This window comes from Xyrauchen texanus, chromosome 16 (assembly GCF_025860055.1).
Source record: "Xyrauchen texanus isolate HMW12.3.18 chromosome 16, RBS_HiC_50CHRs, whole genome shotgun sequence".
In the NCBI taxonomy this organism is placed as follows: domain Eukaryota; kingdom Metazoa; phylum Chordata; class Actinopteri; order Cypriniformes; family Catostomidae; genus Xyrauchen; species Xyrauchen texanus.
In genome coordinates, this window is record NC_068291.1 from 27,262,439 (window position 1) to 27,276,097 (window position 13,659).

The 13,659-nt window shown below is 36.2% G+C and overlaps 1 protein-coding gene across 1 annotated transcript in view; it reads right to left on the reverse strand.

Annotated features, from left to right (window-relative positions):
- LOC127656752 (potassium voltage-gated channel subfamily H member 1-like) overlaps positions 1-13,659 on the reverse strand; it is an 85,535-nt gene that overhangs the window by 50,474 nt on the left and 21,402 nt on the right. The window contains exons 8-9 of the mRNA XM_052145223.1: positions 9,376-9,402; positions 3,819-4,248 (exon numbers count right to left, since the gene is read on the reverse strand). Of these exons, the coding sequence (XP_052001183.1) occupies positions 3,819-4,248; positions 9,376-9,402 (457 nt within the window). The remainder of the gene's footprint in view (positions 1-3,818; positions 4,249-9,375; positions 9,403-13,659) is intronic.

Consider the following 13,659-nt stretch of genomic DNA (forward strand, 5'->3'; position numbering starts at 1 on the left):
TCTTGTAGCTATACTTTTGAAACAGTGAATATAACGTTTACAGATTGGCCCCATTCACATCCATTGTAAGCAGGGGTGTAAAAGGTACTCAGAAATTATATTTAAGTGAAAGTATGGATACTGAGTAAAAGTTTTACTCAATTAAAATCTCTAGCCAAAAATATACTAGAGTGAAAGTAAAAAAGTATTTACTTGAAATTGTACTTAACTATTTAAAAAGCTAGAATGAAATGAAGAGAGGTTGTGTGAGAGAGGATATTGTTAAATTCGATTGGTTTGAACTGAATTGTGAGATGAGTAAATCGTTACAACCCTATTTTATATATATATATATATATATATATATATATATATATATATATATATATATATATATATATATGTATATATAATTCACATTGCAAATATATATATATATATATATATATATATATATATATATATATATATATATATATATATATATATATATATATATATATATATGCAATGTGAATTATATATATATTTTTTAAAATTGCAATCTGTAGAAGTAGCAGGTGTAGAATAAAGTTTATGACAAAAACCGTCAGTGTTTCACACTTCCTGCTCATAGATTTGAATGAATACATCACATTCAGACGGACTGTCACATACAGTCTAGTCGCACAAATATTTCAACATATCCAAAGCTCAAATTAGATTCGAAATTCCATCTCTGCAGATGGTCAGAACTCCACACAGCCGCCACTCTGCAACACTCCATTTGAAATGACTGACCTCTGGTGGAAAAGGCAGCTTCAGTACAGTAAGATTTTGATTATCTGCAAAAATGTAGTGAGTACTTTGAGTTTAAATAAAATTGTATGGAGTAAAAAAGTTACATTTTTCTTTTGAAATTTAATTAAGTAACAATACAAGTATTCTGTTTAAATTGCATTTGAGTTAAGTGCAAATCCCAAAAAAATTATACTTAAGTATAATACTTAAGTATTTTTACTCAATTACTTTACAAGTAACTCAATGTAACCCATATTTTTGCTTTTTTTAAAGAAAATTAAGGACAAATCAAAATTACTAATCTGCCAATCGCAGGGTTGGTGGTTCGATTCCCGGCCCACAAGATAACACATGCCAAAGTGTCCTTGGGCAAGACACTGAACCACAAGTTGCTCCCAATGGCAGGCTAACGCCTTGCATGGCAGCTCTGCCGTCATTGGTGTACGAGTGTGTGTGAGTGGGTGATTGGGACACAGTGTAAAGCGCTTTGGTAAACTCTAAGGTTAAAAAAAAAGTGCTATAAGTGCAGACCATTTACCATTTACTACAGTATTTGTGGTAATCAACATTACACCACAAATGCTGTTGAATAAGCTTAATTTGTATTGAACCCGGAATATTTCTTTAAATGTCTTCCCTACAGACTTTTCTTTCAGTAATTAGTCTATGACTGCATTCCTTCTAGTTCTAAATTCTGATGTTCACCGTTAAAAAATTCAGTAAATTTAAGGCTGAATTCTAACAGCAATCTACTGTCATTCTTAAATACAGCAGTTAAAAATGTTGCATTCTGGGAGATAGAGTTACTGTAAAGTTTACTGTAACAGTAAAAAGCTGTTATATGCTATGTTATATACATTAAAGGAAGATGAACATTAAAATTCTAGTGCCATCTTGGTGAAAGCTAGCAACATTTTGAAGCATATATTTTAAAACCCAAATTGTAGTATAGATCTGTGGCTTATTGTAAATGTTCAAGCTGTTGACACATAAAAACAATACTTGATCCAACCCTGTCACCCTCATTCTTCACTTGTCTAAATGCAATTAAAAAAGTACAATTAAACCTTAAAAAAAATACTGTATAAATGTAAAATAACAGTATTGCACTGTAATCCTAAAATTGTAAAATACAGATCAGCCCTTGCGCGTGAATAAGTACTATATGCTTGAGTTCCATCAGGGTTTTATGGGGACATGTACTGAAGTTTTAATTCAGAATTAATAGAGCACTATTTAGTGATTTTTTTTTTATCCTATATAGTTGTTTTGTTTAAAGTCACCATTTTGGTGATTGGTGTTCCCCTGGGCTGGGACCTTATTTATTTTTTCTTAATGTTCTTCCAGCCAGTGTTAATGTGTTTTAGTTAAATACAATTATTTGCATTGTGTTACTTGGAAGGAAAAAAGCTAAACTTAAGGTCAGACTATTAGTCTGATCATAACTTGCAAATGCCACTAAATGAGGCAATAGCATTATGTCATTATAAAATGCATAAGTAATTGAATTATAAGCATTGAAAAAGAGTGGTAAATTTGTGAAATCTCAACTAGTCACACAGATTTCAACACTCAGCATAAAATAAAGGTGACAATCAACAATCATACTTTTAGATGAAAAGTAAAACCTGAACCTTAAAAAACAAGTAATAGTAATAGTTCATGTCGCAGCGCATGCTAGAAACTAAAGTGACAACATAGTATGTAGCACTGTACTGTATTTACTTTGAAAAACAGTAGCTGTAATTATTTGATGAATACAGTAAAAAGCTGCATTTGAGCTTTACTTTAACTGTGCTGTATATTTGCAGTAAATTGCTGGTGAAATTGCTGCCAGTATTTTACTGTAAATCTAAGAGGAATTTTTTTACAGTTTATATGGAAAGCATTCAGGATTATCGTTCATTTAGGAATACCATTTGTACAGGAATATGATTATAAAATCCAGCTTCCCTTCAGCAGCTACATTCCCTCTAATTTTTAGAGCTGGTTGCCAATATTGGCTCTCACAGCCGTCTGTATAACATATATGTATGTTTGTTGATAATGCTAAAAACAATGTCAATAATAGGAGGGATGGAGATATGTAAGATTTTACCTTTCTAATGAGGAAACAGTGAATTTGTTATTAATTTGCCAGAGAATCATCTGATCACATTTTCTAGCCCCTCTTTAGTTAGTGTAAGCTGGGTCATGGAACAAACCCTAGTGACGTTTTGTGATGGATGTTTGTTCAGAAACATTTGTAAAGCTAAACCCTGCAGCTACTGTATGTATGTTTACTCTGATAATAAGCCTCTCGTGAGGGAGATCTATCATATAAATAACAGCGTACTGGCAGCTGGTCATGTTTAATAGCACATATAATGGACGCACTGTCTCTCTCATCACTGACTCATTTTCCTCTGAATGGTGAGTCACAGCTCAATGGCAGTGTGATCTGTGCAAGCCCCACCGTAGATGAACCTGCAGGCTTCACCTCAGAAGTCAATGTTCCACCATTTCTCTGTGTCATTTTTACCCCAAATCACATTTCGCTATCAGAACCAAATAAAAGTTAAGATGCTAAAAGGTGCAAGGGTGTTGCATGCAGTTGCCAGCCCTTTGCTACACAGATTCTATGTGGTTGCTAAGGTCTTCTAGGTAGTTGTTAGGTGTTTGCCTATTGGCCCGTGTCAAAAAAGCCCATCTCCAAGGCTCTGTGGTCCCTATATTCCATGATTAGTTGCTTCCTTCAATGTAAGTCAATGGGATTTTTTGCATAATTAGAATCTACGAGGCAAAATTCGCAACTTTGATTACTTAGAAAAGAAATAACATATTTCTCCTCAACAAGCAACATGGTTTGAGATATAATTTATGTCCTTAGTAAAAGCAATGCAGATTAGAAGTATAATCTTTAGGACTAGATTTTTTTTTAAATATAAAAATAACCGTGAGTATGAGCAATAGTAATAGTTATATTATCAAACTCTTCTATTTATAAGTGTTCTCAAACATTGTGATATTGGAACACAGGTGTTAATGGAATATGTTGTTTATAAAGCTTATTGACTCACATCCAATCATCATCATGGCCACTGCAAAGATCTTCTCTCCATCTGTGGTTGGAGCAATATTTCCAAAACCGATACTGGTCAGGCTGGTCATGGTGAAGTATAGAGATGTGATGTAGACAGAATCTTTCGTAGGTCCACCTTCCCATCTTCCCGTCCCACTGGCGTTAAACCGGTAGGGTGCCCCAGTGGTCTCACCCAGCATATACAGCCAGCTGTCTGTACGTACTGTGTTAAGGTCCTCATCAATGACTTCATAGTCTCCAATGCTGTACCAGATGCAGGCCAGCCAATGAGCCGCCAGTCCAAATACACAGACCAGCAGAACCAGGACCGCCGCACCGTATTCAATATAATGATCAAGTTTACGAGCCACCCGGCCCAGACGCAACAGCCGAACCACCTTCAGGGAACTAAACAAACTACTGATGCCCTGAGGGAGAGAGACAGAGATAAAGAAAGATAGAGTTAAATATACAGCATAATTAAGTTCTTTGTTCAAGGCAGAGATGTGTTGATATGGTTTGCAATGTGGGTACGTCTATCTATTTATTAAATTTCAGTGAGCTCAATTCCTTCACAAATTTACACTTAATATTTTACTTTAATTTTGTTTGTGCATTGTGTGTGTATTGTGTGGCATTGGATCCCTAAAGACCTAGTAATGTTAACAAAATCTTTGCCATCAATTAAACTGCTTAAAAGTAAATTTTCTGTTCTACAATAAAAATCTCTTTTGCACTATCTATCTGTCTGTCTGTCTGTCCGTCTGTCTTTCTTTCTTTACTATAAAAAGTACCATAAAGAGCTATTTCGCCTGATATAACCCTTAAAATGTGTTTTGTTGGTGTGTAACCTAATGTTGTCAGGTTGATTCAGACCTTTTAAATAATTATTTTACTTGAATGAAAACATTTAGCATATTTTTAGGTTAACATTTTATTTCATTGCATACAGTAATCTATCTGGGTCCATCCATCCATCTATCCAAAATGTAAGTCTAAGTTGAAGATTTAGTCTATCCAGAGACAACTATACAGGTACTTTGTCTCCCTGAATATGCGTGTGTGTGTGTGTGTGTGTGTGTGTGTGTGTGCGTGCTAATTTTTTTTAGTCTAAATAAAGTGCATTGTCTCCCCTAGCACAGATTCTCTGCATTTATAAATATGCACGGGTGTCTGCCAAGTCAGCCCTCTGAAATCAACAATACAGAGACCAGAAACAGCACCTGAGCAGTTAGAATAAAGAGCACATCAGATCTGAACAAACACGATGGAAAACATTCAAAAATAACCTAAATTAAAGATTTATTTTCTAAAAGTGTACTTCTGTGTTGTTTTGCCTCTTATAGACATTCATATGTGACGTGTTCTAGTGAAAAATAACATTTTATTCTCAACACAAAGCAAAAAACACTAGTAAAATCAGGAGATAAACCACAATTATTCATTTAGTTATGTGATATTACTAATTGTAGCATCATCATATAATACTGTAATAAGCACTCAATGTTAAAGGGTTTGTTCACCCAAATTTCATAATTTAGTCTTCCTCATGCCATCCCAGATGTGTATGAATTTCTTTTTTCTGCAAAACACAAACAAAGATTTTTAGAATATCTCAGCGCTGTAGGTCCATACAATGCAAGTGAATGGTGACCAGAACTTTAAATGTCCAAAAAACACATAATGCCACATACTGTAAATCACTTTCTTTCTTTTTTTTTATTAAAAATATATATATTTTTTTTTATTCCTATGACAAATAATAATAAAAAAACATAACAGTATATTTGGAATCAAATTATATAAATGTACAACCCATCACCCTGAACATTAATCCCTCCATCCTCCACCCAAAACAAAGAGGCATTAGGCGGTGGTCAAATGCCTATTGACAATGACACACAAACAGACAATAAAACAGCAGAACATATTTAGAAATATAAAAAAAAGAAATAAAAAAAAAAGTATACATTCAAAAACAAAAAGGTTAAAACACACATTTAAAACAACACGCCTCCCTCCACTGCCCCTCCCCGACAGCCTTCTAAAAAGGCTAAATAGCTGCCCCATATCTAGTTCAACAGTTTTATGTTGCCTAGCCTTCTATGTTACAAATCTTCAAATGTCACTACCCTGCCAATCTCCTACCACTCACGAAACGAGGACGCTCCAGCCGACTTCCATCTCCTAAGGATGACCTGTCTGTCTATTATAACACCAGCCAGGACCCAATTCTTCATGTACTTATCCCCTACATCAATGACCGCCCCATCGACTAAAATACAGAGTCTGGGGCAAAATGAGATTTGAGTACCCAATATGTCACACGTAAAACTCTGAACCCTCAACCAAAATTCTTGGATCTTAACACACAACCAGAAAACATGGGTTGTGTCCCCATCTTCTGATTGTCAGGTGGGTGTGTCTTTAAGGCCAAGCCTATACAATCTAGTGTGGGTCCAATAATGTCCAATCGATGTCAAATCTTAAATTGCATAAAGCGCACCCTTGCATTTCTAGATGTAGATTTGATATATTTTATAATCCCAGCCCACACTCCTTCCTTCAATACTAAGTTTAAATCTTTCTCCCATAATCTCTTGAGAATTTGAAACTCCATCCCCCAGACTCTGAGTTAACAGGAAGTAATACACTGATACACCATGACCTTTTCCAAAAGCAGTAATCACCACTCCCAGAGTGTCTGCCAATTTAGGGGGGTGTATGCTACTCCCAAAAATAGTACAAAGCAGGTTGCGCAGCTGTAAATACCTAAAGAATTTAGAGCTGGGGATCCCAAAATATTGAACCATATTTTCAAAGGATCTCAACACTCCACTCTCATATACGTAGGTCACTGAGCGTATTAACCTCCCTCTCAATCCACTCTGCCCAGCAGAAAGGGGACTTATCAAAACATAATTTTGGGTTCAGCCATATGATCGCGGCATCATTTAAATAAATGTCTGAATTAAACTCTCTGGACACTTTTGTCCATAAAGAGTGCAAATGCGAGATAACGGGGTGTAACTTAACTTGACCAGTCAGTTTAATAGAAAGGCTTTGCAATGCGAAATATGGGCAAGAACTTCCTCTTCAATACAAAACTAGGGAGGGACTCTCTCAGGTGGAAGCAACCAATGAGCCAAATGTCTGAGACTGAATGCATAATAATAAAGTCTAGCCACCTTTGTCAATCGGCCTATGTATCTTAATGAAATGCAATCTGGGACGTTTACCATTCCAAATAAAGGACTTCGCTATGCTATAAAATTAAAAATAGAGGGGGACATCTACAGGGAGAGATTGTAGCAGGTAGTTGAATTTTGGAATACAATTCATTTTAATAACAATAACCTTCCCAATCATAGATAAATGTACTGAAGCCCAACTGCCCACATTGCTCCAAAACCTTTTTATTAAGGTGTCTTCATCAGTAGACAAAGACGTGGAGCTACAGAGATTAAGATTCTTTAATAGCATTATTAATACCAACGGCCGACATAAAGAATTCAATAACTGACCTAATCACTCCAATGCCCTGCAAGAAATATTCCACAAAAGAAACTCCAGCCAATACGAGGCATTAGCACAAAGAACATGCAGATTCATACACAAACTCTCCTGAAGGAGAGTTATTCCACAAAACAAACCCCAGCCACTAGGTGGAAGCAGCAAAAAAAATAAATAAAATAGGCGCTCATTTTCCTCGGACAGTGAATGTTCAGTGAGTCAGCCCCATTCTGCTACAACTTAAGTATCACACAATGACTTACTCAATTGACTTTATGTAGGACGTGGCTTGCTGTGGGCATGTAAATAATTTGCAGCATCATTAGTATCTATTCTCAATTTGGCCAGGAACATCAGTGCAAAAGCAAACTTCCATTGATGTAAGAGGTTCTTGCATTCCTTGAATTGATCATGTTTCGCTCTTGTCGAATTCGCAAAAATGCTGTGGTTCTTCCAAGAAAACCTTCCTTTACTCCTTGCCTCGTGTAACACAAGATCTTTATCGGATTATCTTAGAAATTTGGCCAGAATTGATCAGGGCCTGTCTCCCTCAGAGGATCGCCAAACGGGGAACCTGTGAGCTCCCTCGATTTTCAGTTTATGGTTTGTTATGTCGAGCAGACTCTGGAAGAGCCCGTCTAGGAATTTCACCATATCTTTGCCTTCTTCATCCTCAGGAATTCCAACAATTTGAACGTTGTTTCACCGATTACAATTCTCCAAATCTTCCAACTTTTCCCAGATGCGCTCCAAGTCTGCCTTGGTCGCTAGCGGGTTAGCAGCTAATTCCCTCTCCAGATAATCGATCCATTTCTCAGTATCCGCCACTCTTGTAAACATCTCAGTGAATTTCGTCTCTATGGCAGTGATCGATCAACATATTACAGCAAGATCCTCCAAGTCAGCAACGACCTTTGTCAGCATTGCCGACACATTCAACAATTGAAGCTGAATTTCCTTCACTTCACCATCCAAATTGATTCCCGGTCTTTCGGCCTGCTGCTCAGGGGCTTCAGCTTGAGAAGTTTCACCAGTTTATGGCACAAAAAGAATGAAAACTAGCAAAGTGCACAGAGCTCGCCATTCATACGTCTGAACTTCGCATGGTGCCACACGACTCTTGTAAATCACTTTCAAAATGTGAGAGAATGTGAAAGTAAAAGTGGAGATTTATAGTAAATATGAATTACATATTGATCTATTTCACACCCACATTTCTCATATTGCTTCTAATGACATGGATTTAACCACTGGAGTCATATGGATTACTTTTATGTGGCATTTATGTGATTTTTAGAGCTTCAAAGGTCTGGTTCACTTGCTTTGAATGGACCTACAGAGCTGAGATATTCTTGTCTTAATGTTTGTGTTCTACAGAAGAAAGTCATACACATTTGGGATGGCATGAGGGTGAGAAATGTTTGAGTAGACTATCCCTAAATGAATTATCTAAACATAAGCTGTTATATTTTCTATTCATTTTCTATGAGATTGGCAACCCTTTTACACAAAAATAAAAAAAATACAATATAAAAACCTGATTTGTGTGATTGTTGGATACAGTCAAGAAGGTCATGGCAAAAAATCTATTCATTCAGGGATTAAGTTGGGTTGTTATTTATCACAAAAATGACATACATATTTTGTTTCTGTTGCTCACACTTTTAATAGAAAGACTCGTTTTTACAGTGCAGCAATTGGTCTTTATTCAAGATACCAGGGAGAAAAAGTTTTGAATAATATTAGTCCTGTTGGCTCATAATACTACTGTAATTCAGTTTAGTATGCATGAATTCTCTATTAAACACCTTTGCATACCGATCAACACACCCAGTGAGTAACAAACACTGACACAAACACAGTTTAATACACACCAACTGAATGTTTAAATGTAAAATGTCAGTGTAATGAGATTCTGTAGTAGAAATGCGACATCACAGAGCATATTCTAATACTATACAGTATGTGTTTTACATCATCTCATTGGTGCCCCGAGGCACACCATTTCAATCAAATGATGAGTTTTGAGATGAAAGGCCTACTTGAGTGACAGCTCGATGATTCCAGTTCTTCATACGCCCACAACAAACACAGGCAGTGGAAGGGACATGCAAAAAAAAAAAGAGGGATGAGGAGGAAAAAACAAAAACAAAAGAGAGTGACAATGGTCAACAGAAGAATATGTGAACAGTCACTGCAAAAAAGCATGATGCTTTGAATGATAGGCTATGTTCGGATTGGTATAGGCTACTAGCTTACTACTGACTAAATACTGTGCAGTATGTACTGTATTGTCAACAAAAATTATAATAAAGTAAAAATATTAAATAAATATATGCATTATTTAACATTATTGACATTTGTCACATGATTTTATCATGTTGCACGTTTAATTCAGAGAGTGGCCTACACTATAAAGTATACAGTATACAGTATGTATGTATAGTATATACTGCAACAATAGAAAGAGTAGTTTGGTAGCATACTATTACGAACATAGCCATAGGCGAGTTTGGAATGGCATGCTACCATACTACTCTTATAGATATACTATTCATTTAAAGATCTGGCAGAAATAGTAAGAGTAAATATTGTAGTATGCCATTCAGGACTCAGCCATAGTGAAAAAGCAGAGCCTGAACTGTGAGATCACAGGCATCGCAGACATAAATAATCAAGCTTCTGCCACCTAGGCAATGCGAAACGATGACAGATGTCTCTGTGAAATCAGAGCAGTGTTTTGCAACACAAGACAATTATGCAAACCAAAGTTTTGAAATGAAACACCTGAGGATTTAGATTATTAAAAAACACACAGCTCTCCCTGTAGGCCAAAACAAAAGGCACCTCTACCAGATAATTAAACACAGAGAAGTGTGCACATGTGCGCACTCGTGTGTGAGGTCCTTGTGTTTTTCAAAGAGAGAAAGTAATATTGGTTGCATTACAAATCACATGTGCACACTTTTGAGTATGTAGTAAGAAGGTATAAAAATTGGTTTTACATAATTGTCTTAACAGAACGTAACAGTTTGGTTTCACATGCAGTTTTTCCATAGGTCATTCATTAATTAATGGTATAAACTTCTGTCGAAGACATCAGTCAGTGTTATTTCATCTACATATAAAAAAAAATTATGTTTAATAGCAGAATTTATGGTGAAGAACTACACTACCCATGATCCTGTAGAGAAACGCTCCACCAATCAGAGAATCGTCGGCGAACAAAGCATGCCAAATGCACTCTGCAGTGACCGCCCACTCCCATGACGCACTGCGAGAGGCAAGTTGGTCTCCTTGCACTCTAATACTCTAAGACTACTTATACGTTTGCATATGTCTGAATATTTTGCTTTAAAATCAAAACATGTTGTTTCTATTCTTATAATCAACCACTTTAAATCAATAGTTTTACATATTTCCATAGTTTTTGATTTCATTACATCATTCACAATGCTTCATGAGATTGTAGTTTGTGCCCTCATTAAAGACGGTAAGTGATTTTCAAATACTTCTTAGCTTCGAATTACAGTAATCGCTGTCTCAATCGCAAAATCGTTCCAGTACACTGAAACATTCGCTCCCTTAAAAAATCCCACAATGTACCATAAAAAACAGGGAGCTTCGTTGCTCACTATGTTCCCTTACCAGAAACGTCATCATGTCTTCTGAAGTCTCTCAAGCCATTAGGAGACAAGCACAAATGTAAATATATGATGCCAAAGCCTTATTTTCTCTTTTAAAGAGTTGTTTGTAATGCCTTTCATTCATAATGACCGTGAAAATAAACAATAGTGTCATTAATAATGCAATAGTGCTGATTAATAACATGAAAAAAATGTTGTCACAAGTAATTGAGTCATAAATGTCCCAATGTTCGGTGGATGAAAACCCTGGCCAGTGGCCGAATTCATGTTAACAATATTCTGATTCACAACATAGGGAGATGATTGAGACACACCCACAGTTTTCATTTGCATATAAGCAATAATAGGGTTAAATTCCTAAAATACATTGAAATTCATTATCACTTAACTTATTGGTTCATGTGTTTAAAAATTGCTGTGGTAGCTGGAAAAGTTGAAAGAGAAGCATGGTTAATGCCTCATATTCCATGCAAGGGGTTGTTACAATATTAGCCCAAAACATATCTATTCTTTGAAAATCCAACCAGGCACCTTTGGCATACTATGATTTGTAATGAACTGATCCTAATCTCACTATAAATATTATATAGTACAGATAGTTTATGAATTGGGATCCTGCTTTTATCATGTCTTTGAACACTTGACCAACTGTCCACCAAAACAATCAAAGACATAATCTGGGTGCTTTGACTACATGTCCTAATGTAAGAAACCATTGTGTCTGTTTTGTTAAGCTTTACCTCACTGTGAACTTCAATTTATCACCCATTTCCTTCTCTGTTTCATCACAAATCAACCGAAAACAAATACCAGACAGCGTGCATTATTCTGTATCAGTTAGTCGTCACCTGAGGATCTAATTCGTATTGCATAATTCTCTAAGGATGTCGTTATTTATGGCAGTGCTCTGGTCTTTGGGCTGGATCTGTTATGCTCAAAGCCCGCCAGCGAGCGCAGACATATCTGATGAGCTTGATGTAGCTGATCACTGTAAACTGGTGCTGACAGCCCCACTGAAAAGCCATATGCCCAAGGGCAAGATGAAAGCTCAGATCCTGCATGTGTGTGTTTGTGTGTGCGTAACACTGTGCTAGTGGGAGGGAAGAGTGTCTGAGTGGGTGAATGTGCTGGTATCATATTCATTTGTTTCTTGAGTTAGGGTGTGTGTGCGTGTCTTTGTGTGTGTGTATGTGTGTGTGATACTGATATCTCAATAGTCGAATAGTCAAGCACGTGACGTTTTGTACTGTATGTGAACGGATCGAATGGAATAAACATAAATTATTATGTTATCTCCTCATAAGCACCTTTTCTTTAGAAATGTGCAACAAAAGGTTGGCATATGTCGAGCTGAAACATAGCTAAAAGTTAACATACGGTAAGTGTCTGAACATATTTTAGTGTAGCCTAGACTACCTGTAGCTGCAGTCGTTTACCCCTCCTCTTGCAGCCACTTGTCATCATACTCCAGCTTGAAGCGATTTTCTAACTCACCGAATCATGTTCTTAGACACACAAATTGTTGCTGATCATGTTGAAAATCACTAACTAGCACCAGTGAGTTCCTTTTTAAATGATTAAATGAAACGAGGCACTAGTATCTCTGCCATATTTGAAGGCCTCTATGCATATGTCTGAGATTACTGTAGAATCTGAGCCATCTTTATCAAAGTACATTTGAGCCACTTTTTCCAGTGCAGAACCATCGGCCTTCATACCCGCTGGCAAGTTCCCGAAACATAGGATGGCAGGGCAAGAGTCCTTTATATTCATGAGTAAAGCAATACCTGATTGGATGATTTAGTAATATTCATCAGGAAAGTGCTACTCTGATTGGTCAGTGAAAACATAACCCAACCCCTAAACCTAACACTAAAAAATCAGGTAGAGCTTTCGTCATTAAAGGGATAGTTCACCCAAAAAAGAGAAATTCTCTCATTATTGACTTGCCCTCATGCAATTCCAGAAGTGTATGACTTTCTTTTATTCTGCAGAACACAAAAGAAGATGATCTTTTTGGAGATTCAAAATGTTGGTCACCATTCACTTGCATTGTATGGACCTATACAGAGCTGAGATGTTCTTCTAAAAATCTTTGTTTGTGTTTAGCAGAAGATTAATGTGTATATCATTAAATTGAATGTATCTTCCCTTGCCATCCTATGTTTCAGAAATCTGGAATCCGCTGTATTTCCTACAGACGCGTTTTGTAAATCACGTGGCAAGCGACTAGTCGACTGTTTTAATTATTTATGATAACAACATGTGAACATTTTGTGAAATTCATTATTCTGTAGCTATTTATTGAAAGGTTAAAAATTTTAAAGGGCTAGTTCAGCCAAACTTTTGAAAATGTTGACAATTTACTTGCCCTCATATTATTCCAGACTTCCTTTCTTCCATTGAACACAAAAAGAGAAGAATGTTGAATGTTTTGAAGAATGTTGACACTGCTTTTTTTCCATACAATGAAAGTGAATGGTGACTGAGGCTGTCAGTTCCTAACATCCTGCCTAATATTTGATTCTTTGTTCTACAGAAGACCGAAACTCATATGCATTTGGAACTACATAAGGGTGAGTAAATGATGACATAATTTAATTTGGGTAAACTATTCCTTTAAATTCTGAGAGGTTTCTTTAAATATTTAGGGGTAGAAAGGGGTTTAGAAGTATATAT